The 21,311-nt window shown below is 38.9% G+C and overlaps 2 protein-coding genes across 3 annotated transcripts in view; one reads left to right on the forward strand and one right to left on the reverse strand.

Moving 5' to 3' along the window:
• kdrl (kinase insert domain receptor like) overlaps positions 1 to 3,991 on the reverse strand; it is a 44,071-nt gene extending 40,080 nt beyond the window's left edge. The window contains exon 1 of the mRNA XM_004545633.4: positions 3,473 to 3,991. Within this exon, the coding sequence (XP_004545690.2) occupies positions 3,473 to 3,536 (64 nt within the window). The 5' untranslated portion in view covers positions 3,537 to 3,991. The remainder of the gene's footprint in view (positions 1 to 3,472) is intronic.
• A 5,539-nt stretch (positions 3,992 to 9,530) lies between these two features.
• tex11 (testis expressed 11) lies at positions 9,531 to 21,311 on the forward strand. 2 transcript variants are annotated; one of them, XM_004545644.5, is made up of 30 exons: positions 9,531 to 9,701; positions 9,817 to 9,904; positions 11,036 to 11,148; positions 11,445 to 11,529; positions 12,013 to 12,092; positions 12,176 to 12,256; positions 12,366 to 12,485; positions 12,713 to 12,793; positions 12,917 to 13,002; positions 13,079 to 13,136; positions 13,228 to 13,323; positions 13,409 to 13,490; positions 13,735 to 13,813; positions 13,944 to 14,095; positions 14,265 to 14,350; positions 14,647 to 14,784; positions 14,941 to 15,043; positions 15,171 to 15,295; positions 15,849 to 15,934; positions 16,573 to 16,626; positions 16,737 to 16,777; positions 16,889 to 16,966; positions 17,078 to 17,148; positions 18,635 to 18,748; positions 18,960 to 19,026; positions 19,202 to 19,351; positions 19,460 to 19,568; positions 19,672 to 19,792; positions 20,380 to 20,547; positions 20,892 to 21,311. In XM_004545644.5, exons 2-30 carry the CDS (start codon positions 9,877 to 9,879, stop codon positions 20,961 to 20,963), a joined length of 2,724 nt encoding a protein of 907 aa, XP_004545701.3. In that variant the 5' UTR covers positions 9,531 to 9,701; positions 9,817 to 9,876; the 3' UTR covers positions 20,964 to 21,311. The 2 variants fall into 2 exon arrangements, with proteins under 2 accessions (XP_004545701.3, XP_004545700.3); XM_004545643.5 differs by having other exon boundaries at positions 9,531 to 9,904.

Raw genomic sequence — 21,311 nt, forward strand, 5'->3', positions numbered from 1 at the left:
TGCGATGAGATTTCACGATAGCGCACTGGTAGTTTATGTAAACAAACGTACTACACACTAACTTATTTTTATATTTTCTCTCAATTATATGTTAAAAGTACTTTAAATGGTATATGATACTACTCTGTCATCTGCTATGAAGCCAGACTAAAAGGCTAAACCTGATCAATATCCAAACAAAAAGTGGAAGGGGGAGAGGACGGATTTACCGCTAGAGTACATGAGTCAGCTTTGCCATACTGTGACCCTGGCAAACAGAGTGAAACAGTAGTGAATAGTCTGTCATGGATAGTGCTATGGTAGCTATTGTAAAACAAATGCAATACACCACTCACTATAACCCGTTTTTGCATTTTCTCTCAACAATATACTGAAATTACCTTCCAGGGGGATACGATCCTACTGTCATCTGTTAAGAAGCTAGACTTAAAAGCTAAGCTTGATCTGTATCCTTCAAATCTGAGTTTGGGCGGTCTAAACATTGCACCTTCTCGGGGTCACGCTGCTGTCCTGCTGCAAAAGTGTCCGTGACAGTTCACTGCAAGTTAGACTGACAAAATATTCAAGACAAACTTTATCAAACCTTTGACAAGACTTGACCACCTGCCATAATAAGAACCAGCTAACAGTGCTCTGGCTGTGCTACTTGTGTCCTGGAACATTCTCACATGCAGAGTCCTACAAAAACCCTACACTTTGCCAACTGCAAGGTTAAGACAACAGTTACAGAGAAAGCCTTTTTTATTAGCCGTGTATAAGCCTTTAGAGGTTTGGAGGCAAAATGCCCCAGACTCCTCTAAAAAAAACAAAAAAAAAAACAAAATAAAGGAACATCTGGCCGTGATGGGCGGCCACTCTAGGTTATATGAAGCTGTGTAGAGCCAACAAAGAGGGTTCTCCTGCATGAGACTCCTAAATAGTAAACGCAGAGGATTCCTGTTTTATAATGTATGATTAAGACTAAGAGGCAGACAGAAGCTCCTTGAAATCGAAATCCCATGCAGGATTCAAAGAAAATATATTGCTGGTTCGAGGTGGATAGGTCTAGCATGGAACAGATGCTGGAATAATCCAGAAAAGCAACACAGTTCAATTTGTAAAGCTGAATTTCCCAGTGTAGGGGAATGACGTTTTCTGCTCTGCTGGTAAATCTCCCACTCCAGGTTAGTGTGTTTGTGTGTTTAGGATGTGTTTTTCTTGTGCTGCCTGCATGGAGCCAGATGTACTGCCAGTGAGCAATGAGCCCCCACTGCACTTGGCTGACACGTCATCACTCCCATTTTCCAGTCTTCAAGTGTCCACACAGGAAACAAAAAAATACTCTGGACACAACATCAACCCCTCTCATCACAAGACTGTCTACACTGCAGGAAAAAGAAAGAACTGACAAAGAGAGTGTTGTATATGATAAGCAACAATAAAAGGACAGCTTCCACTTTCCATTTCACCCATCTCCTTAGTCACTGATGTGTCAGTTATAACTTTCATGGCAATTTTCTTTCCTAAACTCAGGGGTGTCATCTGACTAAATGTAACTCAGAACCCAGAATAAAAGAATCAGTCCAACACAAGTGATCATTTCAATTATATATATATCATTACATTTAAAGGAAAACTCCATTGTATGAGTATTCCTACAGGCATCATATCTCAAGTGACATCCAGAAGGGTCCACTGAAAAAAGATTATCTTGCTGACATTTGTGTGAGCTGTTGCGCTTCAGTTAAATTGGTGTCAAAAGGTCAGAACGAACATATGTAACCTGTGCTCATTTTGAATAAGAAGCAGCTGCAAGTCAAAAATTAAGAAATCAGCAAATACAGTTTTTTTTCCCTTTTCACTCTAAGCCATCTTTAAAATTACTGGGATATAGGTGGCTGTTGTGTAACAATAACCCAGTCGAATGCTTGCGCATCACTCAGTGACTTATAACTTTGCTTAGTTAAGGATGACACCGTGACATTCTCACAACTATTCACCAGAAAAAAACATCTTACACATCTCTGAATAAACAGAGACACCTTGACGACCATCAGTAACTAATGTCTCTACCAGTCAGTGGCTCCTGTACTGAAACAATAGCCCCTTTCCTCCTTGCTATTGTCTTGTGGATGAAGTTTGACATAGTTGAACGTGAGCACAAGGAGCTCCGGGAAGAAATCTTTGCTCAGGTAGCGTGTCACATTTCCGTGACCTTTACTAGCCAGAACAATTCCAGGCTGCCTCTCTTGTCCCTACATCCGCTTCCTCCTCTTTGCGTCTTTCCCACGCTTTGTGAGTGGACAGTGAAGGAAACCTACTCAAAAAAACAGTGTGTGTGTGTGTGTGTTCAGTAAAAGAGGTTGAATGTGAACACTATTTCCTTTGTTTGGATGGGCTGTTTATTTTGAAGTGGTGAGGAAGCCTCAGTTTGTATCTCTGTTACACACTGGACTGGACCTGGCACAAGGTGAAGGAACATGCCAGATTTACTCAGGTTTTGTGGCGTGAGACTGAGACAATGGAGTTGACAGGACTGTCAGATAAAACATGACACAATGTTTAATCCTGTCCACGCACACATACCAATTGCAGGAACCTTTCCTTTCATAATTTATAACAAAGTACTGACATGCAAAATATTCAAAGTATCTAAGAAAGCACACAAAAATAGACCATTCTGACAGACCATTTACTCATCTCAGTAAATCCAGTCATATTAAAATATAGAGCCCGACTAATCGCCTGTTATGGATCAACGCATTTTACCGTACTAACAATCTCCCAATGACAGACGACCTCTAGGGGCTTGTGTGAAAATTGCAAACTCAATAGCAGAATGATGATTTTTTTCTGTTGGCGCATGATCTTCGAAAATGTGCAAATAATCTGCGGTCATATCCATACACAGAAATCATTTTACACCGCAGCTGGGATCAAAGAATAACCCGCCAACAAAATCAGCTCTTGGTTGCAGGTCAATTAAACACCGGAGAAATTTAAATTACTATAAAAAAGAAAAAGAAAAATAATGCTAAAAAAATTTATTGTAAAAATTGGCAGCTCAGGTGGCAGAGCAGGTCAGCCAGTAATCAGAAGATCGGTGGTTCGATCCCAGGCTGCCTCCTAGCTGCATGCCAAATATCCTTGGGCAAGATACTAACCCCATGTTTGCCTACTGGTGGTGGTCAGAGGGCCCGGTGGCGCCAGTGTACGGCAGCCTCGCCTCTGTCAGTGCGCCCCAGGGCAGCTGTGGCTACAACGTAGCTTGCCATCGCCAGTGTGTGAATGGGTGAATGACTGAATGTAGTGTAGCGCTTTGGGGTCCTTAGGGACTAGAAAAGCGCTATACAAATGCAGGCCATTTACCATATCTCGTGTTTTTAAATATTATGCAATCAGTCTTTCATTCACTGAAGGGAATTAACAATCAATCAGAAAGTCTGTTCTTTCACTCGTAAATATATAGTGTATGTAAACATGAATGACTCACCTAATGTTAGAGATAAAAAACACAAGATGACTGCGACCCGGTTGAAGCAGTCAGGTGGTGCCATGCTGCGAACTTCCCCAAAGTGCAAACCTTGTGATAAAAATAAATGCAATCGAGTCCCTGTTTGTCTCTTTAAATTCCGGCTGACTGCGAGTCTTAATTGGCCTATAAAACGCCTTTCATGAATCCCCAAAAGGTTCAGGTGCGCAAGGACAAAGCAGCAGTAATTTCCCCATATGCCTGCACGCGATTCGCGGGGGAGCTCTCCTGCGCTGCTCGGCAGTCCAACTCCCGGCACCGGCGCACTATCCTCTGGGCAGGTGCAAAAGTAGTAAAAGGAGAAAAAAAAGTTAAATTAAGGAAATTAAATCGGCGGTAAAAAATAAAAAAAGTTGAAGTGAAAAGTACTTCAGCTCTGGTGCTGTGTTTGGACTCAAGAACGAGATGAATGAGCTCCTGCGCCTTGTACCCACTGTATCTCCTCCCTATCGCCTCTGTGCAACACTTACAGTGCCGTCCAGACGTGACACGTTTAATGGAGCCACACACAGACGGAGGACGCGACGTCACTTTTGTTGAGGAGGGGGAGGATGGGGGAGGAGGGGACGACTTCTTCATTTTAGCTACTGAGGGGGAACAGTAAGTCATTGTTCTGAGTTATTCCCACTATAACTGTGCAGGGGGGAAAAAAGATGGAACAGAAACGCAGTCATTGCACGTATCTTATCATTTAGGAAACTCCACTCAGTTTTTCATACCTGGCAGAAGCTCCCTTAGACACTAGAGATACTGAGCTACCTTAGAGTCTTAATGAGTATGTTTTCAAATTAAATTCACAAACCTATAAAGGGAGTTCTTCAATCACCTATTAGTAGGGAGCAGATGCTCTTCAGAAGCATAAACTGTCTCAATTTCTTTCTGAAATAAAATCTTCTGGTGCACGAAGTCTCTTATCTTTGACTTTTTATCCACTATCACACTGTACTCTCTTAGTGTTAAGGAATTTTCCACATCCCAACTGCCATAACTGAAAGGCTGTTGTGCCCAAATGTTGTTGATTAAAAGCAGTCTGCTTTAGTTAAAGCTCTTGTTAACATTGATTCATTACATATTTTTGCAATTTTTAATTATAAAATAAATTAGCACGCTATGTATTTATTTACTTAACTGACCTTTGTGTGCAACACTGATAAAAATCAACCTGTGTACCTGAGGTTAAAGGTAATTGCATTTATCTTGACTGGAGAGAAAAACAAAACAATGCAGTGCAAACAATCACTGTGATATCAGCTTGAATCTATCTGCCCAGGTTTGCAGAATAAACATTTGTTGGATTTATTTTTAACGTCAGAAACAGGATGCACTTCTTTTTATATCAATGTAAATAATCTTCTTTTGTCCGGCCGTACCCTGCAGTGTGTGGATATGCTGCAGACTGTTTTCTTTTTATCACAACAACAATCACTTTGCTGTTGCAGGTCATACTAGCAGGCATTGTAAATAAGAACATCCTGCCCTCACCTTTCCGCCCACAACAGGAATCCACAGCTACCATTTTGGCTCTGGATCGGAAGTAGTGTTGTGTGCTAAAGGTGATACACGAGGCAAATTGAAATGTAATGTAAACCAATTTTCCGACCTATAGCAGGAGAACTGTGATGTGGCACATGAGAGCATGGGAAACTTGGCCATTCCAATGCTGGTAATCCTTATGTTAACTGGGAGTTTGAGACCACACTGTCACTACTAAAGAATTCAGCAATTTCCTGCCCACTATCAGTACTTTAAGTCACAAACAGCCAAAGAAAGAGAAGCTACAGACAAGTTATTGCTCTCTCTCGTGATTTCTTTCGAAAAGGAAACATCATATTGAAGGCTGCACTGATTTATTTCTACCAATTTTTAGATTATGACTGTGGGAATTTCACTTTGGGAAATTTGGGAAGCAAGAATTGAACATTTTATTATTAGATGATAAACTATTAGCTCATGCATTGTAAGAGAGCAATAACTTGTAAAGTGTATAAAATTGCAACTCTAATTTTCTTAGTTTGTTTCCATATTTAAGCTTTTAAAAAGGGAGACATTCCCTTTGGGCTAGCAGTGCAACAGATAAGTCTCCTGATGAACAATTGCTGGAAGTTACAAGCTGAGAGGGGTGGATTTAAAATGATTTATTTTGGAAGCTGGTGCTCAAACAGACTGTGGGGGACTAACTGGTTGTACACACACCGCATGCAGTCTTCCTTTTGTTCGTCTTGGGTAAATGAACCAGAAGAAATGTCCTTTCTGAGGAGAGTAGTAGACAGCGTCTGACTGCATGCTCCGTCAAGTGACTGTACTCTGACATGAATGCAAGTAGTGCCAGCATTTCCAGACTTCAGACTGAGGGTGTGAAGGCAAAATTAGAAGTACAAGTTGATGAAAACTTGCTTAGTTACACTTTTCTAGTACTGTACCGGACCCCCTCCCCCCTCCTCCTACATTCAGAACAGTTTTAATTCTTTATGGCATAGATTCAGCAAGATGCTGGAAATATTCCTCAGAGATCCTGGTCCATATTGACATGATAGCAGATTTGTAAGTTGCACATCCAAGACGGAAATCTCCCAATACACCACATTTCAAAGATGCTCTATTGGATTACGATCTGGTGACTGTGAAGGCCATCTGAGTGAACTAATTGTTATGTTCAAGACACCAGTTTGTGATAATAGGAACATTGTAAAATTGTGTGTTGTCAGCTGGAAGTAGCCATCGCAGGATGGGTAGTAATAAAGAGATGGCCCACACCAGTATACCACCACTATCATCATCAGTTTTTGATACAAGCCAGGATGGATCTATGCGTTAATGTTTATATGAAATTCTGGCCCTACCATCTGAATCGCTCAGCTGAAATCAGGACTCATCAGACCAGGCAACTTTTTCCAGTCTTCTCTCTAATTTTGGTGAGCCTCTGCGAATAGTATCCTCAAGCTCCTGTTCTTAGCAGACACAAGTAGTGCCAAGCATGGTTGTTTGTTACATCTTCTTCAAGGCTGGATATGTTGTGAATTCAGAGATGCTTGTCTGTATACCTTGATTCTAACGAGTAGTTACTTGATTTAATAATCATAGTTACCTGATTCTCATTTACACAGGTTACGTAAATGCTTTAAGTTACTGCCATATAAATGGCCCATTAGATATTTGTGTAATCCGAAGCAGAACCTAATGAAGTGGCCAGGTAGTGTGTTATACTATGTTAGCAAAACTAATACTTGCATAAATTTGTAATTTTTAAGTCCTGGACAGAAGTTTGCAGAAGTCAGAGGATTTTTGGAAACTGTGTTACTGTATTAGGATCAGTAACACAGTTTCCATCTAGTTTAGCTCCATCTAGTGTTGATTGGAAAAAAAGGACAGGACTGGGAAAGGCTACATCTATAGCCATATTTTTTTTTCTCTTAATGGGAAGCAAAAATGGTTTAATAAATATATTGATAGAATTTATGGATTAAGTGGGTTTTGTTGACTTCACACACCAAATGAACACTATTTTATTTATTCTGAACATTTGCCCTTCCAAGTATTCCATGCTACTGGTTTAAAAAGTGGGTACCTGCTTTCCTTTTAATAGAAAGTATTATTATTCCTCTGTTTTCTGCTCCCTTTAAGAAGTCACCACAGCTGACAATCTCCCTCAATCTCAACTTATCCCTACCATGCTCTTATGTCACCCTCTGCATATCCTTCTTCAGTGCATGCATGAATCTTCCTTGTGGTCCTCTTGTTTCATACTTAACAACCTTTGCACACCTAAACAATCTTGCATTAAACACATAGCCCCGTGAAAAAGAAAGCAACCCCCTCCAGCAGCTAAATATGTTCACCTGGCCTCCAAACTCCCCAGCTAATAATCAAGAATCCCTGGGATATGCCGTAATAACCCTGATCCACACAGACCCCACCCTGCAACACGCAGGATCCAATTTCCCATTGCCAGACACTACAGGATGCCCCCACAGTTCCCTTGTTCACACTCCAATGGGTCAGAAGTGTTCAGGCAGCATAACAGCGGTCCTATACAATATTTTGCAGATGGTTTTACAGCCATGTTGTGATTTCTTGGTATTCCTGTAGTAACTTCTTGAGCTAAATACAATATACTCCCCTAACAGAGACATATGGAAACTTAGGCTTTCATCTTTTTCTTTGATTTGAATTGCGTGCATACATATAAAAATAGGAATATTTCAACTTTTAGAGAGAAAACATTCACTTCAATGAGGAGACTAAAATATCTAAGTGAGATGTCAGTGTTTCATTATGTCATAGTGGTTTTGCCTACCTTGGTACCTTTGAGTATCAAAAAGGTATGAATAAGGGTGGAAGTTTGATTTGGGAAAGTGATGACTCTGTCAGAGGGCACTTTGTTCTTTACACCTGTAAATGGCAGTAAAATGGGAGTCTTTTTAATACTATTATTAATGTTTTGTGTGATTTGAAAAAGAATCATAATTCAAGTTGAAAATTGAAAAAGCCTTACCTGATCTCCTCTTTCTGCTTAGCTCTGATGCCCCCTCTTTTCCTGATACCTGTTGCCAGAAAGAAACCGGAAAGTTTTATGTACTGTGACTTACAACTAGATTTTTGGTTTTACACATAAGATAAATTGTTTTGTAACCATAATATCAGAAGGAGTTGGCGAGATAATATTACAGTCGCATGTCCGTCTATGATACCTATGATATTCTGACTATGATACCTGTATTAACAACCACAAGTAGAGACACCTGTACACTGAAAAACAGAACAGGTCTCTGTTCATGCATTTAGAATTACTAATAAAAAAGATGGATGTGCTTTTGTGGTAACATTACAACTTACAGTCCAAATACCAATTGACTATTTTTTTATTTGTTGCCTGGCAAGCTCTCTTTTTCTGTGTTATCCTGATGTCTATATCTAAAACAAATAATAAACCCTTAATTTCCCACACTAGTTACTATAAGTACAGGTAATTTAATCTACTTGCCAAGCATGTGATGACTGGAAAATGTCATTTGGCAATAAATGTAAACAAGTGCGCTAAGCCAGTCTTATAAGGCTTCTTAGATTTACCAAGAAATAAGGGCTTATACTTTTTTCCCCCCTTTTTTCCTTCCTTTATAACAGTAAGTATAATATCAACCATAGACTTTATTTAAGAGCTACTGGTGCCAACATGCGATCAATACCAGTTAGTGTTGGCAAAGTTAAAACTTAGAGCACTCCCTGTCAAAACATTTAGTTTTTGACAGAACTCCATTATCTGTAAGCAAACTTTGATTTGTACACTGCTAGCAATTCAACTTTGCAGTGAGTTGAGCTGACCTTAAAATGACTGAAAAATCAAATTTAATATGACTTTACTGCCTTATTTTATGTTCCCAGAAAGCTAAAGCCCTGCATAGCCTGGATCATCTTGTGCTCCAGTAGATGACCCTTCTCTCAAAAGTCCTTGCTGATTCTTATTTCTGTTTTAATTATTTTTAAATTGAAATACTACATAAACATAAGCCATATACATAAAACACTACACAACACATACATAGACCAAGGTAGATAATGGAAATGAAGGGAAAAAAAGACAAATCATTTTCAACAGTTACATTTCTTTGACCTTCATATCAACATAGTGTTGCATCTGCAAATATATAGAAATCTTGCTTTTATAATAAATATTTCTCTTTAAACATGTCAAAACTGTGCAGTTTTCCTTCTTTCATTATATTGTATAGAAATCCGAATGCACACAATAAAATCACAACTCAAGGATTTGATAATATAAATGTCTCCTCTAGTTTATGTTCTTTTATAACAGTTTTATATACCTTAAGAGTCAATTTCACCTAATATTTATATAACCTTGTTATCTGATACAATTGGCTGTATGGGAATGGGAGGTATTTTCTTTTTAGTGTTTTTCCATGTGTATTTTATGATGGGCTACATAAGTACAATAGCACTCATCTGTGCTGCAAAACAATAATCTCTAAAAGAAGTTAGTCCCAATCTCCCCATTGCAAAGTTTTGAGATGAACTGTAGGTCTTGTAGGACCTTGCCCCTCTAGCAAATAACTTTCTATAGAAGATGGGGATAAAACAGTAACCAACAGAAGCTGTCTTTATCCCTTTGTTTAATAGTATTTGATATTTTTCACACCTGCAATTATTATCAAGCTAGTATTAGGAACAGCTTAAGGTAGGCAGAATAATTCCCTCTATTGGAGTAATAGCTATTTTCAGTTGTTTTGCTAACCTCGCTCTCTTTTTCGCGGGCTTTTGTGATCGCTGTCAATCAAATGCCAACATTTCAGTGAGGAGCTAGCTGCTAGCACCTAGCCTGACAGATATTTTTATTCCACAAAAAGTTAGACATGGAGGAACTTACCTCAACTGTGAAAAGTGAGTAACTGACTCTTTCTCTTGACCCACCTATTTATTTATTAAAGTGTTTTTTCGAAACCATATTGGGTACCAACTGGAGCTGGAGCTTAGTTGTTAATTTAGCTTCCAACCTAGCTAATTCACAAATTGTTAAGTTGCATCTATTATCTGGACGCCCAATAGCTAATAACAGTTTTGTGCCTCTGGTATATTAGCTAAATGTTACTCAGGCCATGGAAGTAATAGTTATTTTTCTAAAAGATAAAGGGAACTAAACAGGCAAAGTCTGAAAATCCCAAAAGTTGTATTATTAAAACTTACTGCTGTTGGGACTATAGCAAGAAAACGTTAGCCAGCAGGCTGCCATCTACATTTGTAAGTACAAATCTACACCTGGGTAACAATTTGAAACTTTTAAAGCAGTTTTTAATGGAGAGTACATTCTCTTTATTCAATGGGTAAAAAGGGTACTTGAAGACCTTATGTGTATTTCAAACAGGGTCTTAGAATTTTTAAAGAAACTGCTTTGTTATAGACTTTTTATACATTTTGTGCAGCCTGATAATACAGATGATTAGAGGCATAAAACTGGGGTTCATGTTATCCACTAAACTGCTCGTGTTATCTTGGTCACCAGCCACAGTGAATTATCGTTATATTTTACATTATTATAACAAGCTAGCCCCCTAACTTGCTAATATGTAAATGAATACTTTTTTAAAATGGCAACTAATTAACCTAATTTGGGATGTATGACTCATACTTCATTTTAGATTATATTCTACCTTAAAAGATGAACAATCATTAATAATTGTCTTAATATTTCAGTGCTAATAGCCTAACATTAAGACACAAGAGAATATCTGAATTATTTTTGAAATGAGAAAGGACATTAATGTAGTCAAACTGGATTTTAAGACAGATTTTTAACTTAAACAAAAGAATAAGAAAGTGGGGTGCTCTCCATGTCCCACACTTTATTGTCTTGCACAAACAGTATCTGGTTTTCTTTATAGTGTAGAAAATTCGGATATTCTTATTGCATGAAAAATCAGATGTCACTTTTCACTTCAGAAGACAACATGTCCACTGTTACCCTGTTTGTGTCCTGTCAACGTCTGTTTTTGTTGACTTTTTTTTAATACACAGGTCTTACTGAGCTCCTGCTGCAAAAGCAGCTAACAGATTATGATGAAGTGATAGAGAAGCTCTTCTCTGAAGTCCCTGGACTTGAGGCTATGCCCAAAATACCAGATCCGCAGGTAGACAAAAACATGCCAACTTGTTTAACTATACGCCACAAGTCAGTAGTGATGTAAAGTTATAGTATAACTATAAAACCCCCCAAAAAATAAAATAAAATGAAGAATTAACAAATACTTATTGAATAATTTTTTTTACACCGCTAATATTCTTGTTGCTGAATTAATCTAACCTACTACAAGTTATATGACTGTTGCAATAGTTGCATGAAGTTTAAAGACTTTAATTTAATGTAATATTGTTAATACTCATATACAAGAAGCTGGCATAATTTTTTTTGTTGTCGTGTTTACAGCTGGAGGAGTGTGCCATCAAGCTGTGGAACTGGGGAGTTACTAAGAATGTGGGTGTCACAATAAGTACAATTCAAAAAGCCCAAGGTAAATTTGTATTTGTATTGTTCCACCCCTTATTTTTCGTATTTTGCTAGGAAAATAGGAAATATATACAGAAATGCATTTAAACATACAAATGTGCATGGAAATATATAAGACAAAAACTCAGTCTGTACTATTCTAACAAGTTTCAAAGTTAATATTTGGTATGAGCACCTTTATTGTTCAACCCATCCTAAATTTTAAAGGTTTTTGTAATTTCTTTAAGTAGTCTTCAGGAATAGTTCTCCAGGCTTGTTGAAGGAGATTCAAAGCTCTTCTTTGGAAGTTGGCTGCCTTTTTTCAGTTCTCTGTCAAGATGATCCCACTTTGATCCCATTTTGACTTTAATAATATTGAGGTCTGGACTCTGAGGAGGCCAGTCCAAGACTGATTGTGTTCCACTGTGCATTTTTCTATGCTTTATTACAGTGGTAGTATTTTGGGATCTTCTCTCCTCACATTCAAATACTCTCACTATGCTTACAGTGCGTCATGTTGCATGCAGTCTGTTGTACTGCTGTGAGCCTGAGAACCCAACAGAGGGCACCATTCGCAAGCAGATTCTGGTAAGCAGTACTGAAGGCAGCCTCTGTGAGTGCCCAATGTTTCAGGAGGACAAGGCATGTTTGTCAGTGTCTAATCTTTACAGATGGCCAGCAAAACAGGGAGAACCTGGCTGGACTGCAAAAATCCCCAGATGGCAGATAAATACTTAAGCCTTGCTGTCAAGGTGAAGAAGAAAATAACACTCATACTGATAGTCTCTTAATTCTGTGTAGGTTTTGAAGCAAACACAAATACCATGTTTTTAGAAATAACTCAGAATCTAATATCTCCAGAGCCTTGAAATCCTCTACAGCCAACTGATGTCCAGAGGCAATGGCACAGCTGACATCAGTTCATCCAAGGAGGATGTGGAGAAGGATCTACTTCGAATTCTCTCATACCAAGCAGAATCGGTGAGCTGTGGCGCATGTGATGTTCGACACCTTCGATGTGAATATTTGTTCTTGTGATATTTGGCAGCTTAGGAAGTGCCATTCTGACAGACTTGCAGTGTGAAGTGTGAGACAGCTAAAATGTGAACTGAGAAACAATGAGAGGGGTAAATTTCTGACAGCTAATAGGGAGTATTATATTGTTTGCTGACATTTAATTATAAGTTCAGATCTGTTCTCCTTTACAGGCCATAACTCAAGGCAATAACAAAGAGGCTGTGGCCTACATTCAGCGTTGTAAAGACATGTTGCTGCGACTACCAAAGGATGTAAGAAAAAAGGCCATCTGTTGCTATTATAACAACACTATATATTGATTTTTCACTTTTACACTACATATTGTTATGGGATGTGTGGGGGATGTTAACTGTGATTATACTTTCTCAATACAGACTGCGTACCTCTCCCTAATGTGCTACAACTTTGGAATAGATGCTTACAATGTGAGGAAGTATGAAGACACTGCTTTTTGGTTGAGGTAATATTCTAATGTTCATTTTCCCAAGAAAAATGTTGATAAAGGTTGCAATCGAAGAGAAATGTTTCCGTTTCAGTCAAAGCTATGATATCGGGAAAATGAATATGAAATATGGCCCTGGATCTGAAGTTTTGGTAAGACAGTACAATATAAACTTTCATACAAACATGACTGTCATTTAGAATTACAATTGTAATAAAAGTGATGTTAATTTCCCTACAATAGGCCAAGGCTTTGCGGCTCCTCGCCACTGTTTATTTGGAGTGGGACTGTGAGAAGTTTGCAGAGAAGGCAGTCAACGCTGTTAGCTTAGCAAACAAGGTAAAACATTAGGAATCATTTTTAGATTGTTATTTATATAAGCAGAGGAATCTTCAGCTTTTCAGCTAATTGTGTAATTTGACAGGAATGCGTGAGCACATATGGACTGTACTTAAAGATCAAAATACTCCTGAGATGTGAGTCATCAGACAGTGACTTCAGAGCAGGTTAGTTGATACCACAACCAGAACATATTGAGTTATTTAGACAGAATTTGATTGGTGCTGCAGTGGGTTGTTAGTCTCCAAAGTGATAAAACTGTGGGTTAGGTGTTCTCTTAGAGCTGTTCTGACTACAGTAGCAATAGATACTTATACTGAGAGCCTTGGAAAGAGTTAATATGTCTCTGTAGATGACTTCAGCAGAGTTACAAATGCACATTAAAAAGCATTTTTAAAAATTCATTTTCAGGACTTAATGAGATGCTGGAATCAGAAGTTTCTCTTGAGCTGTGCCTAAGCACAGTGAAACTATTAATCTCTGAAAAGAGGTAAAAATCTTTGTTTGTATGGTAATAATTCCCATTAGTTTTTTGTAGAAATATATAATACAGAAAGAAGCATCTTTTTTTAAGTCTCAGGCATATTTTATCGATCTGAATATGTCTGTTATTTTTCTAGAGAAGCGCTGGCTTTTGAGTATTTGAAAAGTGTGTGTCAGCACTTTGAGACATCCCCTGACCTGGGAACTGCTCTTGTCTTGCACATTGAGCTGCTGCTGCAGAGAGGCAAAGAGCTGCTGGGCAAACAGAAGATTGAGGATGTTATCACTGGTACTTTATTTTTGCTATCAGTACTATAATAAATCTAAATTAAGACAGAAAAAAACTAAATTGCATGACAAATACTATATATTTATCACTGCGTATAGTATTAAAAAGAATGAATAGTACTTTAAATGTGCTACTGTATTAGTATGATCATTTTTTTACACCCACATAGGCCACTGTACAGGCAAACAGCTGACCACACAGGCTCTTACAAGTCTCCATGTCTTGCTGTGGGATAAAGCATCCAAGTACTTTGAGGTACACATCTATTCACAATGCATTTTAGAGTCCATACAGACATGCATACTTATAAGCATGTTCACAATCTGCAGTGTTGCTTCACAACAGGCAGGTGGCCACAAAAAGGTCCACCTAACCCTTGTTAGGTATTGTTTGATGTTTCCTTATAAAACAGCATGTGTATGTTAGAAGTTTTCCTATAGTGTTAGTTCTTGTTTTCTGAATTTCCACCATAAGTAAGTAGTTTATTTAGCATAGGTTCAGTGTAGAGCTTTACTTTTCACATGGACAAAAGTTTAACTTTGTGTTTCCAGGCTGGAAGCTATTCTGAGGCTCTTCAGTGGTATAACTACTCCTTAAGTCTCTTCAAGGGAGGTCAAATGGAGCCCAACTTAGCCAAACTGCAAAGAAACAGAGCTTCCTGCTTCCTAAAACTTAAGCAACTGGAAAAGGTAAGAGAACTTGAGGCTGCTGTAGTTGGTAATTTTAAGAACACCAGTATTTATATGTCACTAGTGACAACTGAAGGTGTCCCTGGCATATTTTTTTTTACAGTTACTGCATGCAAATATGTTTTCATCTGTATTAAAAATCTTAATTTTTGTAAGGCCAAAGAAGCAATTAAGGAAGCACAGAGATGTGATCCAGACAACATTTTTACTCAGTTTAGCGTATACAAGGTGGCTGTGCAGGAGAATGAGGCAGAGAAAGGTACCTAAAAAAGATTACTTACTGGGACTGGGGCGCTTTATAAATCATACTAGTGTTGCCATAATAACAGCAATATTTTCACCATATTATTTTTGATGATGTGGCTGATTTATTTATTTTTTGCTAGCCTCAGGTGCATTGCATGCAATGGGACGTCTGTCCAAGAATCCTGTAGCCTGTGAGGACAGACTGCTGGTGTCGGAGGATGCTGCTTCCAATCTCCTGAGTCTGGCTGCTCAGATTGCTCTGGAGGTAGAATTTATCACAGGACTCCTTGCTCGTTTCTGTACACCAGTCCTTCAGTTTAGGTCTGATTGAGTTATTATTACATTTCCCAGTCTTATGATGATATAGCGCCTCATCAGTGCTATTTGCAGCTTGGACAGAAACTGGCAGTTTTTGTGAGTGGGAAGTTGATGAGGGATTATGTCCTTGTCACTGAACTCATACTGGTTCCTGTGCAGAAGGGGCTGAGAAGAATAGCATCACTGAGAAGATGATCGAGCATGTTAAACCTTTCCAGGAAAATGTCAAAGCCAGCTGGGATCAAAGATAAAGCTTAAATATTTTTCAACTCTTGTTCGTGTAGACTTATACTGCAGTCCTTCCTCAATAGTTACATACTTTATACTATTATACAAAAAGAGGTGTGACTGTAACTTTCCCCAGCTATTATAATCAATAGTTTCAGTTATTAAATCAGCTTGAATTTTCTTTAGTGTACTATGTGATTCTGATGCGCATCGATAAGTATTGGTGGTGGGTGGCATTAATGGTGATGAGAAAGTTTCTAACTCTGTGACAGAATGGACAACAGGAAACCGCCATGAAAGCACTGGAGATTTTGTGTGAACACTCCAAAGATCAAGCACAGGTTCTGGTTGCTCTGAGGTATGTGAAAACTTAAGGATAACCTAAAAAAAAGAAGCAACATTTTAACCTCACTTTTATTAAAATAGTATCTAACATGAATGATATGATGTGACAGTATGTAGCCAAAAACAGATTGAGTACAGAGCCTTACACATAAGGCTGTTATTAAATAAACATACAGTTACATACACTCATCATGAGCACAAAGAACATTTTAATTTGGTACTTTAATAATTTGAAACCCCGAGTTAATATTCATGGTAACTTAAAAAAATAAAAATAAAGCTTCCACTTGTGAATAATTGCGTTTTTTTTTATTATGTGCTTGCATTCTTATTGTCTTGATTTGGATGCAGTCTTAGATACGTATACATTTGATGCTAATATCTAACTTTGCTAATGGATATCATGTTTGGTTTTTGAGATCTGAAAATAATGACTCATGTTTAAATCTCGAATTGGGTCATGATGGTACTGCGTCACACATTTAGTAGAGGTGGCTCAGAGATTGTATTTAGTCTCATAGTTTTCCACACACCTCTATGATCCACTGACCTATATTCCCTCACATTTTCACTGAAAGTATGTCTCTGTATAATACAGTTAGTAGGTGAAAGAAAGGAGGTCAACGCCAATTTCTTCATTCATCTTTTTAGGTGTTTGGTTCGGCTTGTTCTCTCCACAATAGAAAAATTGAGTGATGAAATAAGGTGAGGCGAGAAAGAGGGAAAATACCAAATGTTTTCATATTTCAAATTGATGCTGATTTAACTGAAAAAAACAACAACAGATCTACATTTCCTACATTCATTCCATGCAGTGATGTAAGTCTGGATGTCTTGCTGCCGCATCTAAAAAAGGGTAAGTGCAAATCCATGAGGGTTTAATTGCATTGTGAGTGGAAGTGTCTCAACTACAGTGTCATGTGTTGTGCGTCATAACCCTCGGATGTTTTCTTTGCCGTCACTTCAGCTCTGCAGACAATTTCACACCCCTCTCACATGACTGTCGATCAACGCACAGAGGAAGCTAACTGGTTCAGAAAGATTGGTGCTAAGATTCTTTCTCTTCTTTTCACTTCAATCTAACGTGGTGTGCTATGACTTAAAATCTTGCAGCACCTTCATTTTGTCTGTGTGCTCATGTGTGTCCTTGTTACAGCTTGGAACTTGGCTTTGCAGTGCGAGAGCAGCCCTGACAAAATGAGAGATTTCTTTGTGCTCTCTTACCAGGCAAGTGTCCTTTTTAGCTTTGTCAGGTGAATTAATCAATGTCTGCTCTATGTGGGTGTAGATCAAAAGCACCTGAACAGGAATAAACATTGCTTTATAAATAGAAACGTATCAGTTTACACTCACAATAATATGTGTTCCTTAACCTTAGCTTTAATGGAATACATACCATTACATTTGGATCTATAAAGTTTGATTTCTGCCAGCGATTTTCTCATGTCTGATTTACATACATGCCCTGATGCCTAAAAGTACCCCATATACAATTATTTTGATCTTATTTATAAGAAATTCAACTTACTAGTGGGCGATCGTGACTCAAGAATTGGGAGTTCGCCTTGTAATCGGAAGGTTGCCTGTTCGAACCCCGGCTTGGACAGTCTCGGTCGTTGTGTCTTTGGGCAAGACACTTCACCCGTTGCCTACTGGTGGTGGTCAGAGGGCCCGGTGGCGCCAGTGTCTGGCAGCCTCGCCTCTGTCAGTGCGCCCCAGGGTGGCTGTGGCTACAATGTAGCTTGCTATCACCAATGTGTGGATGACTGGTTGTATAAAGTGCTTTGGGGTCCTTAGGGACTAGAAAAGCGCTATACTTACTTTGACTTTTGGTTAAACGTAGTCAGAATTTAAATACAGTATTTTAGAAATATTTTCCTACATTATATGTACAAAACTATGGACCCACCTACACATTACACTTACATGAGCTTTATGACCACTGATCCCCTCTTTGCACCTATAGCAACTTCCACGCTTCTGGGAATGTTTTTTGCAAATGTTGGAGTGTGTCTGTTGGAGTTTCTGCCCATTTAACTATGACTGATGCTGGACATCACAGTCTCCATTTTACTTCAGTCCTAAAGGTGTTTGATGATGGCAGCGAAGACCTACCACACCAAAAATTATCCAGCCACACGTTAATGGACCTGGCTTTGTTCTTTTGGGAATAGTTATGCTGGAAGAGAAAAGGGTCTTTTCCAACCTCTTCCCATAGATTTGGAAGTGCAGAATTGTCAAAAATGTCTTTGTAAGCAGAAGCATTAAGATTTCCCTTCACTACTGCTAGGAGGTCCAGGCAAACCTCAAAAAACAACCCCATAGCTTTATTGAATTCAGTGAATAAGAGGTGTAGCCTAATACTTTTGTCCATGTAGCGTATCATGTGTTAGTTCCTTTGTCATACGTGCTTAAATGTCTATTCACTGTGTCTAAATGTCTATTCTGACAGTGGCTGTGCTGTGTTCTTATTCAAACTGTAAAAACTGAGTCTTTGCTGCCTACAAACGAAATGAACTACAAAAATATAAGCCCACAGATTATGATGTTACTGGAAGATTTTTAAAAGTTCTATTTGTCTATCTGTACTTTGTGCCTACCTGTCAGTCTCAAACTCTTGAAAAAGAGAACTTGATCTCAATGACAGAGCTTTTTTAAATAAAAGAATAAATAAATATTAAGGCTACATGTGTGTTTCTACATGAACCTATAGTTCTCCCAGCTGTGCCCACCTGATCGCACTCTCCTCATGGGCCAGAGGACATGTCTGCTAATGGCTGCTGCTGCTTCTTTGGAGCTCGGCAGGAAGTCTTCTCACCCTACCCAGGTGTGCCACCCACTGCCCATCTCCTACATTTAGCACACTCTCACTCCACATGGATGGAAATTTACCAAGACCAGTGGAGAGGAGAGGTGACTAACAACATCATTGGTGCTAGCGTAGGTGTTTAATTTGAATCCCCCTGCCTTTGAAAAGGAACTAAACACTAGGTGGCGATGATTAATCCAGAATGCTTTGCATGTTTGTCTGGTTCCAGGAGTTCACTCAGACTCTGGAGCACATTCAGATCTGTTCAGAGGTGTGGAAAACCCTGAAAGCATCAGGTGCATTTAGCAGCTACACTATTCAAACTAAAAGCAATTTTTATTTGCAAAGTGTAAACTATTTAAAACACAGAAAAGGAGAGTTAAACACAGTTATATGTTATTAAAAAGCTGACATAATTTTTTAAGTCTACTTCATGAAATTGAGCTATAAAAATGTATTCTCAATTTACAGGAAGCTTTCCAATGGACCCGACAGACTCTCTACTACTGCTGTATGAGTTTGAAGCTCGTGCTAAACTGAATGATCCCATAGTTGAGGCAATACTGGAGTCTGTGTTGGAGCTTGAAAGTGTTGAACCCAAAATGTTAGAGACCATGGCAGGTTAAAAAGACCCTCTATTATTAATCATGTCTGTGCTGAAATACCTAAAGAAACACATCAGTGTTTTCAGTATTCACTCTATGCTCTAATTGTCTTTCCTTTATGTAGCCTTGGCAATGGAGCCTCCAGCCTATTTCCCTCTGCTGTGCAAGAAGGCCTTGAGGGTTGCTCTCTTTCTGCAAAAGAAACAACCACAGGCTGACCTGGCGCACTGCAGGCACAACCATCACTACCTTTAGCATTTCATTAATGAGCATTTTTTTTCTTTTTAGATTTTTAATGAATAGGTTATTGACTATTTTTCTGTGTCCTCATCTTAGCAAGTGTGTTCACAGCCTTATCAAGCTGTCCCTCCCAAGTGGCGTGTCAGAGGTGGAGGCCCATGTGCTCGAGGAGGTGTGGAACTACTACGAGGAGGCCCTGTCTATCATTGCAGCCGCAGTGAGTCAGCACCAATCACACACCGACATCCCTCGGCTCCCACCTCCTGTTCCCTCCAACAGGAATGCTCCTGCTATATAATTCACCCCCTCTTTTCCACTCCATGCTTGCCTGCTGTTCTAGAAGCCTCTTTTTATCAATGGGCTATCAGCCGCACTCCAATTAGCAGATGCTTCCATTCACCACCCCTTCCTGCCAATTTGAATGTTAATGCGCTGTACAAGTTGTCACACTGCCGGTGAGCTACAGCTCTGAAAGAGACATGAAATTATTGAGACATTATGCAGCTTTAGAGGCAGCGCACATTTCCCCTTTCATATTGAGTTATTACTTGAAAGATGTGGAATTCTTTGGATCAAAGTAAATGGACAAGATTAAAGTGTTGTGAAATATGAATGAACCGTCTCCACTGAGTTTGTTTCATGCTCTGTTTTTATGACTTACAAGCATAAGTAAATGTTAATATACAAATGGACAGGATTTGATGAAAGTTTACTTGGCATTTGCTGCCTCAACCCACTGAAAATGATTTGTACAAGACAGTAACCCAGGTGGCCTTTTGAACATCTTCCTGCTCTTCTCCGTAGCCGGACGACTTCCCAGAGATGGAGACCTTGTGGTTGCTGACTCAGGCTTGGAACACTGGGATTTTGCTGTACAGCTTGGCTCAATACCCCGAAGCTGAGAAGTGGTGTGGCCTGGCCATGAGCTTTGTCCGCCACCTGGGATCTCTACAGGAGAGCTATGAGACACAGGTAGAGGACTGGTGGAGAGAAGGAAGGGGATGAAACACTGGGTTGATAGTAGCTTAAATCATCCTGCTGCTTTGTTAAATACAGATTTTTGGCAGAATTAAATCTACATGTCATTGTACAACTCCAGGGTTGCTCATCAAAATACACCAATTATAGTTTTGAAGTTAGCTCAAGGAACTTCACCAGAGGTGATCCTTTAAGTATTGCAGCTTTGTCAAGAGAAAAGTATGGCAATAAAACACAGTCTCATAAGGTTAAACTGGGACACAGCAATGAAAGTAACTGCTCCATTGTATAGAGGTATAAAAAGCTTAGTTATACAGCTGTTATTTATGTACCCACAGATGTCTGGTCTCTACAGCAAAATCCTGGACAGATTGGACAAAGCAAAGAAAAATGTCAACATGAAAGAATAGACAAACAGGTATAGGTCAGCTGTCGGGAGCCTGGTGCACGCCTGTTCTTCGGGGAAACCTACCTACGTTTATTCAGTTCAGTTTTCAACACCCTAACGTTCTCAATGTTATGAGAAACATTTACCAGAAATTCCAGTTTGGTATGTTCTTTTAAATTATTTTAACTGTGGTGTATTCTGGTAGACTAGTACATTCATTTCTGGTCTGATTCTTACCTGAACATTTGTTCTAAGCTCCTATCCATTTATACTTTTCCAACAAACTAAAAAAAAATAAATTAAATAAATCTACCACTGCAGTAGTTGTTTTTAAAGCCAATCTGTATCCCAAAGTAGAATAAAAGGCACA

Source organism: Maylandia zebra, linkage group LG2 (assembly GCF_041146795.1).
Source record: "Maylandia zebra isolate NMK-2024a linkage group LG2, Mzebra_GT3a, whole genome shotgun sequence".
NCBI lineage: Eukaryota > Metazoa > Chordata > Actinopteri > Cichliformes > Cichlidae > Maylandia > Maylandia zebra.